The sequence below is a fragment of the Phodopus roborovskii genome, unplaced genomic scaffold (genome assembly GCF_943737965.1).
Source record: "Phodopus roborovskii unplaced genomic scaffold, PHOROB, whole genome shotgun sequence".
NCBI classification, from domain to species: domain Eukaryota; kingdom Metazoa; phylum Chordata; class Mammalia; order Rodentia; family Cricetidae; genus Phodopus; species Phodopus roborovskii.
The window spans coordinates 15,161,014-15,176,555 of record NW_026126418.1 but is presented as its reverse complement, the minus strand read 5'-3'; the positions used below and the strand labels follow the sequence as shown (position 1 = coordinate 15,176,555).

The following is a 15,542-nucleotide window of genomic DNA, read 5'->3' as shown; positions in this document are numbered from 1 at the left end:
GCTTTATTGAGTGCAAGCATGAGGTGCCATACTGGCTCAAAGGAATACAATAACAAGGAGCATATAAGCAGCCCCTGCTCATGTGGCTTATAATACAGATGGAGACTTGTGACAGGACTCTGGTTAGAGAAATAAAGGCAGCAGCTGGGCCCCAGTGTAGCAGCTTCCCCACTGTGGATAAGCAGGTCTTAACATTTGCCCATGCATCAGCGTGCAAAGCCAGAGGCAAGTATGAGAATAGCCATAGGAAGAAGTGAAAGCTTTTTAGACCTAGCACATTCACAGTGTAATGGTTTCTAAGAACTTCTGGTGTCTTTTTTTATGGGACTAAAGTCTTACACTCAGTTCTTGCCTATCAATAATCAGATTTTATTCTAATTTACTTAATTACTTGTTACCTTACAAAAAGACCATTGCACCTATAATTTTTATTAGATTTTAAACAGTAATTTTATAGTTTTATGTCTACTGTTCTAAAACCATTTTATTTCTACAGATTCTTAAAAGAAGTAACCATTGCTCATAATAATAATAATAATGCAAGACTAGTAGTGATGTATACTAACTACCATTGTGTCCACAGATAGTAGTGTGACTGGTGTGTCTGTGTTTAAGTGAATGCTTCTAGGAGTTGGGAGTGATCAGAACTTCAGCATCTTTCAAGGCATTTTTAAAGCACCCCAAGTAAATGTAGTTCTAGGTAGTGCTTGGGATTGTTCTGAAGAAAATTTTGGGATAGAAGAACTGTGTTGTGTCCTGCAGATCTAAGTACACATGGACAGAGCTTGACCTGTATCTGATGATGTTTCTGGAAACCTCCATATCCCCCAGCCAAAGAGCACAATGTCTAGTTTTCCTTTGCCTTTAAAATAGATTTCTAATCATCTTTATGTATGTAGATACTTTGCCCGAATTTATATCTGTACACCATGTGTGTACCTGGTGCCCAAGGAAGCAGAAAGAGGGCCCAGGGACTGGAGTTGCAGATGGTTGTGAGCTTCCATGTGAGAACTGAACCCAGATCCACTGTAAGAGAAGCCAGTGCTTTTAACCTGAGCCCTTTTTGCTCTTTTAAAGCATTGTTATTTACTGGGCAGTGAGTGCTGTGCAGCACAGGTGGAGGTCGAGAGTCACTTAGGGAAGTTAGTTGTCTTTTCCACCAAGTTGGATCTTGAGGAGCAAACGTCAGGTTATCAGCAGCAGGTGCTTTGCTGGCACTTCATTTTTATATGCAAGAACTATATTTCTATCTGATTGTGTTTATAGGTTCATGCAATCCATTGTCTCCAGCTGGACTTTTACATCTTTCTTCCTTCTCAACATAATGCATATGAACTTGCCTGTTAGTGTTTCAAATTTGAGTACATTTTTTTTTCTAGCCATTGTTGAACTGTTTTCAATTCTTTTAATAAAAAATTAATTCTGGATTTTCACTTAATTGTTCTCTCCTAGACAGTTAAATCCCATACAGAAACGGAAGAGAAGCAAGCAGAGAGCCGTACCGTCACTCCACCTGCTGCACCAAAACCAAAACGAGAAGAGAACCCTCAGGTAGGACCATCTCTGCAAGGCCTCATTGGGTCCAGTGCTTGAGATTTAGCTGCTCTCTCAGTGTTCCTTTCATTCAGCCATGTGATTATCAAGTCAGGTCCACCTGGGGCAAGTTTTTTGTTGTTGTTGTTGTTTTGTTTTTTGTTTTGGTTTGTTTGTTTGTTGTTTTTTAAGCACAGATTCCTAGGGCCCAAGTACGGGTGCTGAAAGGAAGAGTTCTGAAATGTTTTTATATAAATCCTGTAAACTTGAAACAGAAGTTAATGATGAATTTCCCAGGTGTCCTGTAACATTCATAACGAAGGCTGTGTTGTGCTTGTCTCAGACAATGTGTATAAGGCAGCTGAGGGAATCAGCTGCTGTCTCTTTGTATTGTGAGCTGCCATTGTTCAGTTCTGTTAGGTCACTTTACTACAGTAGAGCAGTAAAGCCCAAAGGGGTTAGTGGGTCAAAGGTAGTATGCTGAGCATGAAAGTGGATTGGAGGAGGTAATGTCCACACAAGCAACGCACTGTCTGCGTGCCCATGGGCAAGAGGATGCTTGATGGTAATGGAGTTTACGGGACCCTCTTTCCTCAACGCAGTCTCATAGTGAAAGCATGCCAGACAGTGGCATGAAGCTGATGGGGTCACACCTTTTTCTTTTAATACAACGAGGAAAGATCTATTAAATCAGCCTAGTTTTTGTTAAACAAGTACTAAATGTACTTCTTTCTGATGTGAAATCAACTGTATTTTTTTAAAGGGCTAGAACTTGAACCAAAAAGAAGTCCTTGTTACAAAACCCGCTGAAAAACTTGTAGATCATTTACAAAAAGTAATGGCAACCATTACACTTTGCAAACTTATCAAAAAGATCTTTTTGAGACAGGGTCTTGCTGTGTGGCCCAGCTAAATTGGAACTGACTGTGTAGCCCAGGTTGACCTTACATTTGCAGAATCCACTTGCCCCGGTCTTCCTAGTGCTGGCATTCACCATCATGCTCAAACAGCATAATTGCTTTGTAAAAAGGAAGGATAGATATCTCATGTTAGTGACCCACTGCAAGTGTCATCATGTGTAAGATAGATGTTTCCTTCCAGTTGAACAGAACCTTCTAAAATTACTCTTATAGAGGTAGAGGTGTGTGTGTGTGAGAGAGACCAGATATATTGTTAGTGACTATGAGACCATGTTACCTAATAGTTGATGGTGTTTTTATTCATCAAAGAATATTTCCTTCTCCGTACTTAGGGTCTTTAGACAATGAAGACGTACTTTTCAGATCACATCCAACCAAAGCAAAATATAGCAATTGGTCCATTGTGCTTTCCAGTTTAAAGATCTTGAATTTTTATCTCAGGGATACAGTTGGAGGGAAACTGCCCCGTGATATTTAGGTTTCATGTCTAACTGAAAATTGTAGTACTAGGCAGAACCACCTACCGGTGTCCCCAAAAACATCAGCTGTTATTTGTGCTGTTTGGAATGGGAGTGAAAGTAAGGAAGCAGTGTCCCAGTGAAGAGTGGCACCATGGGGTCTCTTATAGTCCCTCTGCGAGCTCCTCCACTAGGGATGCTCTGTAAGAACATTCTCTGAGCAAACAGTTCAAACTCCATTCAGTCCAGATGCTGATGTGTGACTTTGCAAAATGCCAGCCCTTGTCAAAACAGCACGCTTCTGTGGTGGCTCTTCATGTGGCTGCCACCTCTGGCAGGGCAGTTTTCCTGCTCTCTGACTGGGAAGCCTATGATTGTCTTTGCGAGATCCCAGACTGAACAATATTCTTTTGTTTCTCTGGCACAGAAACTTGCCTTCATGGTGTCTCTAGGGTTGGTAACACATGACCATCTAGAAGGTAAGACAAAATATTCTCAGCATGTTATTTCTCCTAGCTTTGTTCCTAAAATTAATGTTTGAATTGCTAGAATAGAAAGTTAGAACACAAATAGAGTATAATTCAACCAGTGTGGACTAGATTTCCTTTAGAGAAAAAATTGCCTCCTGTCCTTGCAGTGTCCAGGCCCTCTTCTTCCTAGTATCAGTCACACTCCTGTCCTGGGAACTTCCCAGCTTCCTGAATGAAGGTGACTCATGCAGTGTCTTTGTCTCACAACAGAGTAGCAAGTGCTCCTTTGACAAGTACTTGTCTCTGTTTTCCAGTGTCTGGACATCAAAATCCTAAGAACAATTACTTACAAGACTCCACAACCCCTCGTTGTTTAGTTAGGGGTGGTGAATTTTGATTCACCAATCAAAAGGTATACAGCTCCTGTATACCTTGTGTGCACATCAGTCTAAAAATAAATGAGAATGGCTGATTGCAAGTGTGATCCACACCAGCGCTCTCATTCACAAGGCATTGCACTGAAGGACAGCATAGCTTTTCCCGCTGAGAGGCACCAGTAGTGTGCCTGCCTCTGTTGAGGCCTTAATGAAACAAAGCCTTGGCCCTGTTCCTTACTGGTTGCAGGAAACCCAGTACATTAAATAGTGAACTTCTGTTCCTTAGCTTCTTTGTTCCCATCTTCTCACAAAGTCTTTCTCTTTTCCAGAAATCCAAAGCAAAAGGCAGGAGCGAAAGAGAAGAACAACAGCCAACCCGGTGTACAGTGGAGCCGTCTTTGAGCCAGAGGTACGCCGGGCCAGCACTGGCCCTTCCTCCTGCCCCGGCTTCATTTGTTGTTAGTCCCTCCTGCTGAAAGCCTAAGAGCAGTAGGACTGTATGTACTCAGCCTCTTCAGCTCTGTGAAGTGATGGCCTTGTTTCTCTCTGCTCCTAACTCCACAGTATCATCCATCTCTACTTACCTCTTAAGATCTTGTTGTGCTGTGCTGGAGAGATGGCTCAGAGGTTAAGAGCACTGCCTGCTCTTCCAGAGGTCCTGAGTTCAATTCCTAGCAACCACATGGTGGCTCACAACTATCTGGCCTGTAGGGATACATGCAGACAGAACACTGTATATATAATTAATAAATAATTTAAAAAAAAAAAAAAAAGATCTTGTTGTGCTAAGTTTGAGTAGATACAATCCTACCTTACAATTTTAGTTCATCCTGATTTGACCACACTGTCATGGAGTACAGGCAGGCCCCTTTGGAGTATTCTCTCAGAGCCAAGTACATAAAATAAAACACATTATTGTCGGGCGGTGTTGGTACATGCCTTTAATCCCAGCACTGGGAAGGCAGAGGCAGGTGGATCTCTGTGAGTTTGAGGCCAGCCTGGTCTACAGAGTGAGTACCAGGACAGGCTCCAAAAGCTACACAGAGAAACCCTGTCTCGAAAAACCAAAAGTAAAATAAAATAAAACATATTAGTGCTGAGACCTTGGGATGATTGGCACAGACTTGTTAGCATGTGATTGGCATGTTTGCAGTGTTCATGATAACCATGCTATTCAATAGTCACTTTTCCTTCTTAAATCTCCAAAGCGTAAGAAGAGTGCAGTCACTTACCTTAACAGCACAATGCATCCTGGGACGCGGAAGAGAGGTGAGTCCCTTTTAACGACTCTGTCATGCTTCTGCCTCTGCTTTCCATGTTGTGTTCTTTTTCTCCTCACTCCCTCTTTTCCATTGTCCTAGAACCTAACTCCTCTATCCCTTGAAAATAGATTTTTTTTTTTTTTTTTTTTTTTTTTTTTGGTTTGTTTGTTTTCTGAGAACATGGAGGAAAAGAGAGCCTTCTTAGTGTTCTGAACACAAGGTTAAAAATTGACTTTCTGGGTCCTGGCTAAGCTGGCTCAGGAGAATGGCTTAATGCAGCATTTCTGCCCCAAGCATACTAGGCCATCCATGAATAGCTCAGTGAACAGAGAACTGTGTGAAAGGAAGTGTTTAGCATCATTAAACACCTGAGGACTGCTGTTACCAAGGTGTTTTTAATAGTGTTTCAGTTGTCCTGTTTCCAGTGAGGGTAGAACAAGACTGAATTTCTGTGATCTGTAGATTTTCCAGGAAGAGAACTTAGAATCTTTTATCTTGAGCCTCTCCAGCTAAGGAAGAAAAGGATGCTGTGAAAGCAGGCTCCTCAGCACAAACAGTGCTAACATGCTATTCCCATCTTCTAGACCTTACTCTAGGCAGACCAAAACAGCAGCTACTCTCATCATGCAGGTCTAAATAGGTCTTCATAGCTCAGGCTTTGACTCATAAACAAGGTACTGAAATCACCCTCTGATGTCAGTAATACATCCCAAGATCCCTTTCTCCATGTGGTAATGTGTCCCTGAGTTGCAGTTGCAGGCTGGAAAGGCTGTTGAGTGAGTGACTAGCATACTGATCTTCGTGCATGCACACAGACTCTCAGAACCATTGGAGACTTTGGAGGTCACCCTGACCTTTGTCTGCCTAAGGCAGAGCTACCAATGCACTATCATATTCCTGAGACAGTCAGCCTCACTGACATGAGCGATCTTTTGTCACTCCTGCCCTGCAAATAACCAACCCATCTAGATGGAAAACCTCCAGTTATTACTTTGTACTGGCTCCTGGGCCATTGTCTTAAGTTATTTTTTGGTTTTTGTGTTCAGCTATTTTTTAGGGACCACACAATTCTCATATAAGAAAGCCCCAGCCAATGGCCTCAATTAATTGGCCTGGTAGGACATAGTATCTGCTTAGAGAACAGGTTAAATAAACCAGAAAGATCAGAAGCTAAAGGCAGCATTGGCTTTAGACATGCTTTGGACATGCCTTGTATGTATAAGCAAAGAGGATTTATTATCAGTTTTCTTCCTCCCAGCACTAGGTTCTTAAGAAAAAAACTAGACAAATCTATCTTTGCAACACAGGCTCTTTCTGACAACACAGGCAATGCTAGTGTGGCACCTGGTTGTCATAACACCTGTGCATGACCCCAACATAAACTGACTGGTGTGAAAGCCTTCACCAGTGCTTATGGGCAAATCAGACTTCACTAGCTGTTCCTAACTTTAATGTATTGGTTTGAACTCATGATCACTGACAGCTTAGAGGCTGTCACTCAGTTCTCAGGAGACATAGACCTTAATTTAGGTGTGTGGTAAGAGTGACTTCCTGTGACCCTGGACTCTGCCTTTTTAGACTACTTGTAGATTGCTTCAGACTGGACCTTTTGCAAAATGCCCAGAGTCCTGTCCTTAAACTTGCAGTCCATGCCTGTTTGTGGTGTAATACCCAAGGATACACAAAGGTTACCCAAGGCTGGGAACCTGTGAATTCATTGCTATTCTTACACTCCAGCTTTTCCTAGAAATCCCTCCCAGTGGCTCTGACAGCAGAGGGACAGGACAATTGCCTGGGATTCTGCCCCCTCACATTGCCTTCCTCCACCCTTACCAGAAGTAAAAGGTCAAAACTGTTGACAAGATAGACACAGAAAATCAGAAATCTGAATAAATCCACTCATGAAAACAGAGGGTCATTAGGAGTAATGGCTGCAGAAAAGCCTTAGTGACTAATGCACAAAACTCATGAAAGATAAACTCTGTTCTGACTTCAGGCTCCTTTCCTTCATGTTCATGACACCTGGGTCCTCCTATTAGAAACCTCAGATTGTTGATAGTCCAGGAATGATCATGAGCTGCTGAGATGGGGTCCTCTTACAAACTCCAGCACCTTTTACCACTCTTTTAACGCTCCCTTCTTCTCCCTTCTTTTAGAATTCATGTAGTTGTTTCTAATGGCATTACAGTCTTTGCTTCTTTTCCTTCCTCTGGCCTGTGTATTAACCTTCTGTCTGCCACCTCACTTCCTTTCCATGCTAGCCAATGAGGAACACTGGCCAAAGGTATGTAAGATCATTTTCCCCCTGTCTTTCCCTCCCCCTTTTCCCCTTTTGTTCCCTTCTCTTGGTATATAGGTCGTCCTCCAAAATACAATGCGGTGCTGGGGTTTGGAGCCCTTACCCCAACATCCCCCCCATCCAGTCATCCCGACTCCCCTGAAAATGAAAAGACAGAGACCACATTCACTTTCCCTGCACCTGTGCAGCCTGTGTCCCTGCCCAGCCCCACCTCCACAGACGTAAGTAACCTGGGGACGTGCACTCTCTCTGAGAGCTCACATGGGAAAACATTGTCCTATATTGTCTCCTCACCAGATTGACCCATCCTCGCTAACCCTGGAATAACAGTTGACCCTGCAGAATACCTGTTTACCATTCCAGGCAGCTTTATTTTGGGGTCTGAGCTATTTCTTGTCCTTGTGAGTCATGTTCACTTAAATCCAGGGAACCCAGGGTTTCAGAGTCTAGATTTGATCAGCTGTGAATGAGCTCTCAGAGGAGGGTGGGAACATGGACTTATATGGTTGAGAGGTCTCTATCATTGGTGTGCTGGAGATACAGCATGAGCAGAGCAGCTGCGTCTAGCAGCCCTGCTGTTATGTTAGGTGCACATTTTCTATTTGGTGGAGCTGGCCAGAAGCAGGTTCCAGCACTTACAGTGCATCAAGTTCACTCAGCAGATCCTCACTGAACACTGTTCTGCTGAGCAAGTACTGCTCACGAGGTTCTGGATACAAGGAACAAACCAAGCAAAATGCAAGCACTCAGGCTTGTGTGCTGTAGGAAGAAATAGGAAACAAGGGAACAAACATGTAACCCACCAGGCAGAGATGAGCACCAGGAGGAGAAAGGGAACAGTAAGGTACAAAGTGCAGTGCCAGGAAGGCTAAGGCATCCTCCATGGAGAGGGAGAAGAAACCTCAGTTATGTACAGGAGGTGTGACCAGAGAGGTAACAGGACTGCTCATACAAGATTCTGTGATTTTTATTCTAAGTACAGTAGAGGGTCACCAGGGGAATGATGTCATTCTCCCTTTACAAATGGAAAGGTAACTGTAGCAGCAGTGGTGTAGTGGACAGTGTCACCATTTGCTCTGATTCATCAGTTAACTCGCTATACTTTTGTCTTCGTTTACATATTTGCACCCACGTGTGTGTGTACACACTTTTTCTTGAGCCAATTAAAAATTTCCACTTCTAAGAATAACAGTATTCTGTTGTGTAGCCACCATGCAGTTATGGAATTATGAGAATTTAACATGTAGCTGTTCATATTCTGGTTTTTCTAGTAATTGTGTTTGTCCAAGATCACTCTCTCTTGGCATTTATTATCCTGGTTGGATCTCTTTACTCTCCTTTATTTGGAAATAGTTTCTTAGGCCATCTTTTTTTTTTTTTAATTGCAATTTATTCATTTAGAGTATGTGTATCTGTGTCTTTGTGTATATACCCATGCCATGGCAAATGTGTGGGGGGTCAGAGGACAGCTCTTGGAAATCAGTTCTCTCCTTCCATTTTGTGGGTCCCTAGAATTGAACTCTGAACATCAGGCTTGGTGGCAAGTGCATTTATCCACTAAGCTGTCTCAAAGATGGCCCTTCTTAGCCAATCTGTGTCTTTCCTGGTGGTGGTATCTTTTTTCAATGGAACAGTTGCTCCACTAGATTGTGACATTTGCCCCCACTAAATTGTGTTCAGAATAGACTGAAGCATACGTTTTTAAAGGCACCTAGAATCAAGGATGACAGGTCCTTCTCAGTGTATGCAGCAGGAGGCCTGTGGCATCAGCCTGTTTGTGGTAGCATTAATTGCCATCTCTTAAGATAATTTCCATTGCTTGGAGATAGCTTTGAGTCTGTGTGTTAACCAAAGATTTCTCCTTCCTTGGATGCTTCCTGATGCTTATAGAACCAGCTGAATTTTAAAAGCAGCATTGTGGAGAGAGGGGCCTTGGGAAGGATGGAATAAAGCAGGGAAGCCAATAAGGAGGCTACTGTTATGATCCAGGCTATTGCTGATGGTGTGGCAAATGTAGAGATGGAGAAAGGTGGCCATTTTTTGTTTGTATTTTGAAGATTTGGGTGGATTAAATTGAGTAATAAGAAAAAGAGGAGTATCAAGGATAAATATAAAGTTCATGGCCTCAACAACCATAAGCCTACCTACCATTTACTGAAGATGTCAAGAGGAACAATCCTGAAGCAGCAAAGCAAGAATTTCTAGGTTCATGTCCTCATCCCTTAGAAATTGCAGAGCTTGTTAACCATCTTGTGTGGTGAAATCTTCCTTGATATTGAAGGTTCTCATGACTTACTAATGACATACTCCTTTAACTGAAGCCTTGAGTTAGAACTCCAGAGGCAGTGAACAAAGTATTATCTTTGGAGAACTGGGGTCATAGGAGAATTCTGTTCCCAGCAGTCCTGTTCTTGCTATAGCTGATGCTATAGACTCATCCTGGTTCTAAAGACTTGGAACCATCCATCCTTCCTATCATTTGGCCCTGGAAACTGATGCAAGTTTTCTAACTGTCACGCTAACATGCACCAGAAGTACCTATCAGAAATCATGTTTGCTGGCACTGAAGACTGATCCAGTTTCCCCCAATCCAAATGTGGTCAAAGAAACGAACAGCTCACTGACTCTCTATACATCAGTGACAGTATTGGGGGAGGTGACTTTGAGCCTTTGCCTGTGAGTTTCTTACACCCGGTTGCCTTAGTCTGGGTTCTTTGGTTGAGTTTATGCTTTTCTTTTACAGATTAGACCTAAAGGATCCGCTCTGGTCAAGTCACAACTAAAAGCTTTTGCCAGCTTCATCTTAAAATGCAAACATATTTATTTGCAGAAATCTAAAGGGCAAAATAATGCTTTCTGAAATCACTAAAAATGTTCAGAATTTCCTAAGTCAAACCCAGTGGGATATTTTTTTTTTTTTTTTAAGATAATTGACTTCTACTTTTACAGTATCTCAACAGCAGCTGTGATTAAAATCAACACACAGGATTCTGTGTGTTTGCTGCTGGGTAGCATAAGCCTCAACATTAATTAAACAATAACAGTTCAGAGCCAAGCATTTCCTGGGGATCAATAACCATCTAGAAGGACTTGGTAATACAAGACCCAGCCAGACACTAATCCTCAGGATGTACCTTGTTGCTGCTGTCATTTTTATGGGAATGGAAGATATGTTGACTAATTATAAATTTTTAGCACACAGTAAAGCTGGAGTTGATAAAGACAGCGTGTTCCTAGCAATGTCATGGTCAGGCACAATTCAGCTTACTGTTTGCTTATGGCCTGTCACCAGAGTTGAGCCTTGTGATCTCCACTCTCTAGGCAAGGACTGACCTTGATGGATGAACGAACTGTCTCTGTATTTTCTATTTATTCTGACATTCTTGGAACTTTATATTTATACTGTTAGGCTAGAGCAGCTCTCAGAATATGGTCTGGAGTCACTGCACTCTTCAGAGCTGTATAAACCAAAATTGTTTACAAAATAATACTAATGCATCAGGTACCATTCCCACCCTCTTTCTCAGGACTAGATAAGGGATTTCCCAGATATAACATCCCTTGTGATATGATGGCTATTTAATGCTTACTTGTGTCCTTGAGTCTTTTTGTTTTGTTTCAGTGTACAGTTGCTATAGCTTTCAGTGATTCTATAATTAACTCATAGTTCCTCAATGATTTTCAGCACATAGAAATCCTAACATTTGGTCTGGAGAGATAGCCACTCTTCCAGAGGACCTGGGTTCATTTCCCAGCACCCACGTGGCATCTCACAACTGTCTGAAATTCCGATTCCAGGGGATTCAACAACTTCACAAAGACATACATGCAGGCAAAACACACATAAAATAAATTATAAAAAAGAAAGAAACCTGAACACTCAAACAGTAAATACTACTGCTATATGTAAATATGAAATTTAAAAGATGGGGCTGGAGACATACATGTGCATGTGCCTATGCATGCGCGCACACACACATACACACACACACACACACACACACACACACACACACACACACGAGGAGTTTCCTGCAGAAACTATATGACTGGAAAAATGCATTCCCTTGGTAGTATGGTGGTAGAACAGGGACTGGGCATTACTTTCTCTCTTACTGCTTTCTAGCAGAGTACCCCGTACATCTTAAAGCAGTGTGCTAGCATTGCCTTGTTGAATGTCCTTCAGCTTGTCCGCTCGGTTTTCCCTTCCCTGCCATCCTAATCCATGTGTTGATTCTCATCCAGACAACAGGTTGCACATCAACTTGTTGAAATACACCTCTTTAAAATCTCTTGATTTTATTTTCCTTGTGTCCTTTCCTCTAATGTTGCATTCTGTTCTGAGGGGCTGCAGAAGCCCCTGCGCACTGGAACTGTCACAAAGAGGGGTGGTAGGGTAGACTGGTGCTGCTTGTTCTTTGTTTTAGTTTTTTTCATCTAGTGAAGTATTTTATGGGGAAGAATAAAGTCTCCCATTAGATAGATGGTCTGTTGAGCAGCAAATGCCAAATGCTATTCTATAGAGCATTGTTAGCTGCTACTGTGACTTCTTCAGATCTCTGTGTTAGAAGCTTTTATAAGTTCTCTGCTCCTGGCTTAGACTTTTCACTTTTGAGCGTATCACTATGTTTTCCCTAAGTAAGCAAGAAGTTCAGTTTATTTTGTGCCTTTGCTTCCAAATTCTTCTTAAACTCCCCCAAATTATGGATGGTAAGCGCTGCTCCTATCATAGTATAAAACACGATGGTTAGTGGATCTCAGTGCCTGATAACCTCTGACCTTTCAGTTAGATTCTTGGCATTGGACATGCCAACCTGTTACCTAAGCTATTGATTTTGGCCCAGGCAATGGAAGATCTTTGCTGTAAACTCTAATTTAAATTTGCAAGTTTAAAGAAAGTCCTTAATGTTTAAATTTCAAGTTAAGTTGCCACCCCAGCAACTGAGCTTTGTGGAGCAGGAGTAGGTTTGTGATATTGGCAACTCCTGGTTTCTTAACCCTGCCGTGTTGTAGGGCCATCTCTGGGCCGGTAGCTCACTGTTGAAAACATGTGTGCAATCACTGTCTACAAGCTAACACTTTTGTTTTCCTTACCTTTCCTCCCCATCTCATAGGGTGATATCCATGAGGATTTTTGCAGTGTTTGCAGAAAGAGTGGCCAGTTACTGATGTGTGACACATGTTCTCGTGTGTATCATCTGGACTGCTTAGACCCGCCTCTGAAAACAATTCCCAAGGGCATGTGGATCTGCCCTCGATGTCAGGACCAGGTACTCGGGGTGGGCCACATGGATGAGGGACCAAGGAAGAGGAAGACAATGCCATGTAAATTCCTTTCTTTCCCATTCTGGGGAACAGGCTTCTGTCTCTCTCTTGATGGTTGTTCTGTAGACCCCATCCTCTTGATTCATGGCAGAGCATGCAGACACCCAGCATTGCCTTTGTTACCTCACAGGCTTCCTGACACATGAGTCACCACCTTCTATGAGAAATGGTTTATCTTCCTTTTGAAGTACAGACCCTCAGCCCCACAAGGTGGCATGTGCCTATAATCTCAGCACTTGAAGGGCTGAGCCAAGAGCTTAATAAATTCAAGGCCAGCCTGAGTTAGAAAGTGAGACTACCACAAAAATAAAACAAAGCAAAAGCAAAAAATAAATTAAGATCCTTGAAAACTCATTCTGGGCCTGGTCTGGATTTGCACACCTGAAGTCCCAACAATCAGGAAGCTGAGACTGGTAGATCTCTGAGTTTGGGGCCAGCCTCATGTGTTTAATGAGTTCCAGTCAAGCCATGGCTACAAAGTGAGATACTGTATCAAAAATACTAAAACAAATAGATAAAACCTGATTTGAGGTGGTGTTTTTAAATTTTCCTTTAAAAATTTTTATTTATTTATTTATTTTGTTCTTTTGTAACACTGGGACCAGAATGCTACCTAAGCTTTCTACTATCGAGCTGCATCTTAAGTCCATAGTGTATTGAGGCAAGATAGCTAGCTCTCTGTTGCCCAGGCTGGCATTGAACTTGGGACCTCCTGCCTTGGCTTCCTGAGTGCTAGGCCTCCAGGTTATGGCCACACCTGTCTCAGTCCTCATCCCATCACCACCTGTGTGGTCAGGGTACCCTTCACCTGCTCTGCTCTCCTGTGACCTTCCTGACAGTTGCCTACACAGGGGCTAGATTATACTTCACGACTTAGAACTATATTTAACCTCCTTAGAGGTGTTTTTGAGAGACATAGCAAAACTAAATTTGAAACGGGCAGCCCATGTCAAAGGAAAGACAGGATTGCCTGAGGGGACCGCCATTGTTGTGCTGATGGTTCTAGCTACAGAGAGAGGTTGGAGTTTTATGGCTTTTGCTTGCTTGGTTAAATGTTTTTATTTTTGCCTCTGTTTGAGACAGGATCTCACTGTGCAGCCCTGGCTGTCCTGGATCTCTTTATGTAGACAAGGCTGGCCTCAAACTCACAGACCCACCTATCTCGGCCTCCCCATCGCTGGGTGTGGGCCACCACTGCCTGGTTTCCTGGGTCTTTTTTTATATTTTTTATGTGTGTTTTTTTTAAATGTATATCTGTGTTTTATCTGCTTGTATATCTGTGTACCATGTAACATGCCTGGTGCTCTATAATCTTAGAGGCTAAAACAGGGTGTCAGATATCCTGGGACTGGAGTCACAGACAGTTATGAGCTGCCATGAGGGTGCTAGGATTTGAACCTGGTATGTCCAGAAGAAGTGCCAGTGCTCTAAACCACTGAGCCATCTCTCCAGCCCCTCAAGTGGCTTTTGTGAAGATAAGAGATGCTCCCAAGTCTCTACCTCTTCCTGTAGTCCACGACTTTGAGTGATGCTTCCACAAGCCTCCCTGGATCTTGTCTACAGCACAGACACTGGTGTTTGCTGTCACCTTGGTTCTCAAGGGAGAATTCTAAATTCTTTCCAGATGCTGAAGAAGGAAGAAGCAATTCCATGGCCTGGAACTTTAGCCATTGTTCATTCCTATATTGCCTACAAAGCAGGTAAGGTCTGCCCTTTCAGAAGAACAAGCCACTAGAAGGCGATGTTCCAAAGAAAAGTAAAAATGCTTTATTGAATGAAGTTCAAAGTGTAGGAACCACCTTTTGAGACACAAACTGGGAAGTGTGCTACCTTACCCATGTAAAGCCTGGCCCAAGCCACCAAGGCAAGCACCCCTGGAAGAAGGGAAAGTCCTGGTGGTCAGGCTCTGTGTCCTGGCTGTGTGACTGGAGGTACTTTCAGGGCGGTGTCTGGTGAACATCCCGAACCAGGTAAGTTTTTCAAAGAATTGATGGTTTAAAACTTACTTTCTCCCCAGCAAAAGAAGAGGAGAAGCAGAAGCTACTTAAGTGGAGTTCAGATTTAAAGCAGGAGCGAGAACAGCTGGAGCAGAAGGTGAAAGAGCTCAGCAGTTCCATAAGTGTAAGCCACTTTCCTTCCTCAGCTCTGCAATGTCTAACCTTCCTGTGGATGGATGGCTCACCTCGGGCAGCTGAGGTCTGCCTCCTGAGTTAGTGTGCGGTGCTCAGGGGCCGTGTACTTGTGACACGTGATGCTTCGCCCAAGCTCTGAGAGTCCTTGTGGCCGCTGTGTGTAAGGGTTTTTCAGTCTCTGGGAAGAGATGGAGCAGCAGCTGTATGTACTATTGTAGCACACCCAGTGCCTGTGCATCCCTGAATGCCAGGGAACAGCCGAGAGCGCCTCTCCTGACCTTAGGCAGACTGGGCCCCCCTGAGTGACTCCTTTAGAGCCCTCATTTACTCAACTAAGGGAAGGGCTGCCAGCTGGTAACCAACCTAGAGAGCCTGGTTCACTTACTAGAGTCTTTTGGCCTTGGGTCTCAGGTCTCCTAAACATTACTGGCCTACCCAGGCCCTACCTCTAAATTGTGAGTGAGTAAATGATCCTCCACAGACCCTCAGGTCAATTCCCTGATTCTCACACTGGCTTTTTAATCACCTCTGAACATGGCAGAAACAAGCTTCAGGGCAGCTTTTGTGGTGAATTTAACATCATAGCATCACCATTAAGTGCTAGTGTCCACTAGAGTTAGCTTTCATACTACCCACTGACCCCCAGCCTTTTATGTCTTCCTCCTTTGGTAGTGTCTGCCCATACCAGACAGAACAGCACAAGTTGTAGGGTGCACACCAGCACACAGGAACTGGTTTATGGGGGCATTTTTCTCTGAGGCCACTG

The 15,542-nt window shown here is 43.2% G+C and overlaps 1 protein-coding gene across 10 annotated transcripts in view; it reads left to right on the top strand.

Moving 5' to 3' along the window:
• Positions 1 to 15,542, top strand: part of Phf21a (PHD finger protein 21A) — a 169,373-nt gene that overhangs the window by 152,205 nt on the left and 1,626 nt on the right. For 6 of the 10 annotated variants that reach the window (XM_051184141.1, XM_051184140.1, XM_051184139.1 and 3 more), the window contains exons 11-18: positions 1,453 to 1,551; positions 3,339 to 3,390; positions 4,088 to 4,167; positions 4,967 to 5,027; positions 7,377 to 7,540; positions 12,434 to 12,589; positions 14,269 to 14,344; positions 14,662 to 14,765. In XM_051184141.1, the coding sequence (XP_051040098.1) occupies positions 1,453 to 1,551; positions 3,339 to 3,390; positions 4,088 to 4,167; positions 4,967 to 5,027; positions 7,377 to 7,540; positions 12,434 to 12,589; positions 14,269 to 14,344; positions 14,662 to 14,765 (792 nt within the window). Of the gene's footprint in view, positions 1 to 1,452; positions 1,552 to 3,338; positions 3,391 to 4,087; positions 4,168 to 4,966; positions 5,028 to 7,281; positions 7,305 to 7,376; positions 7,541 to 12,433; positions 12,590 to 14,268; positions 14,345 to 14,661; positions 14,766 to 15,542 lie in introns of all 10 variants that reach the window. The other 4 variants (XM_051184142.1, XM_051184145.1, XM_051184144.1 and 1 more) reach the window with 1 other exon arrangement.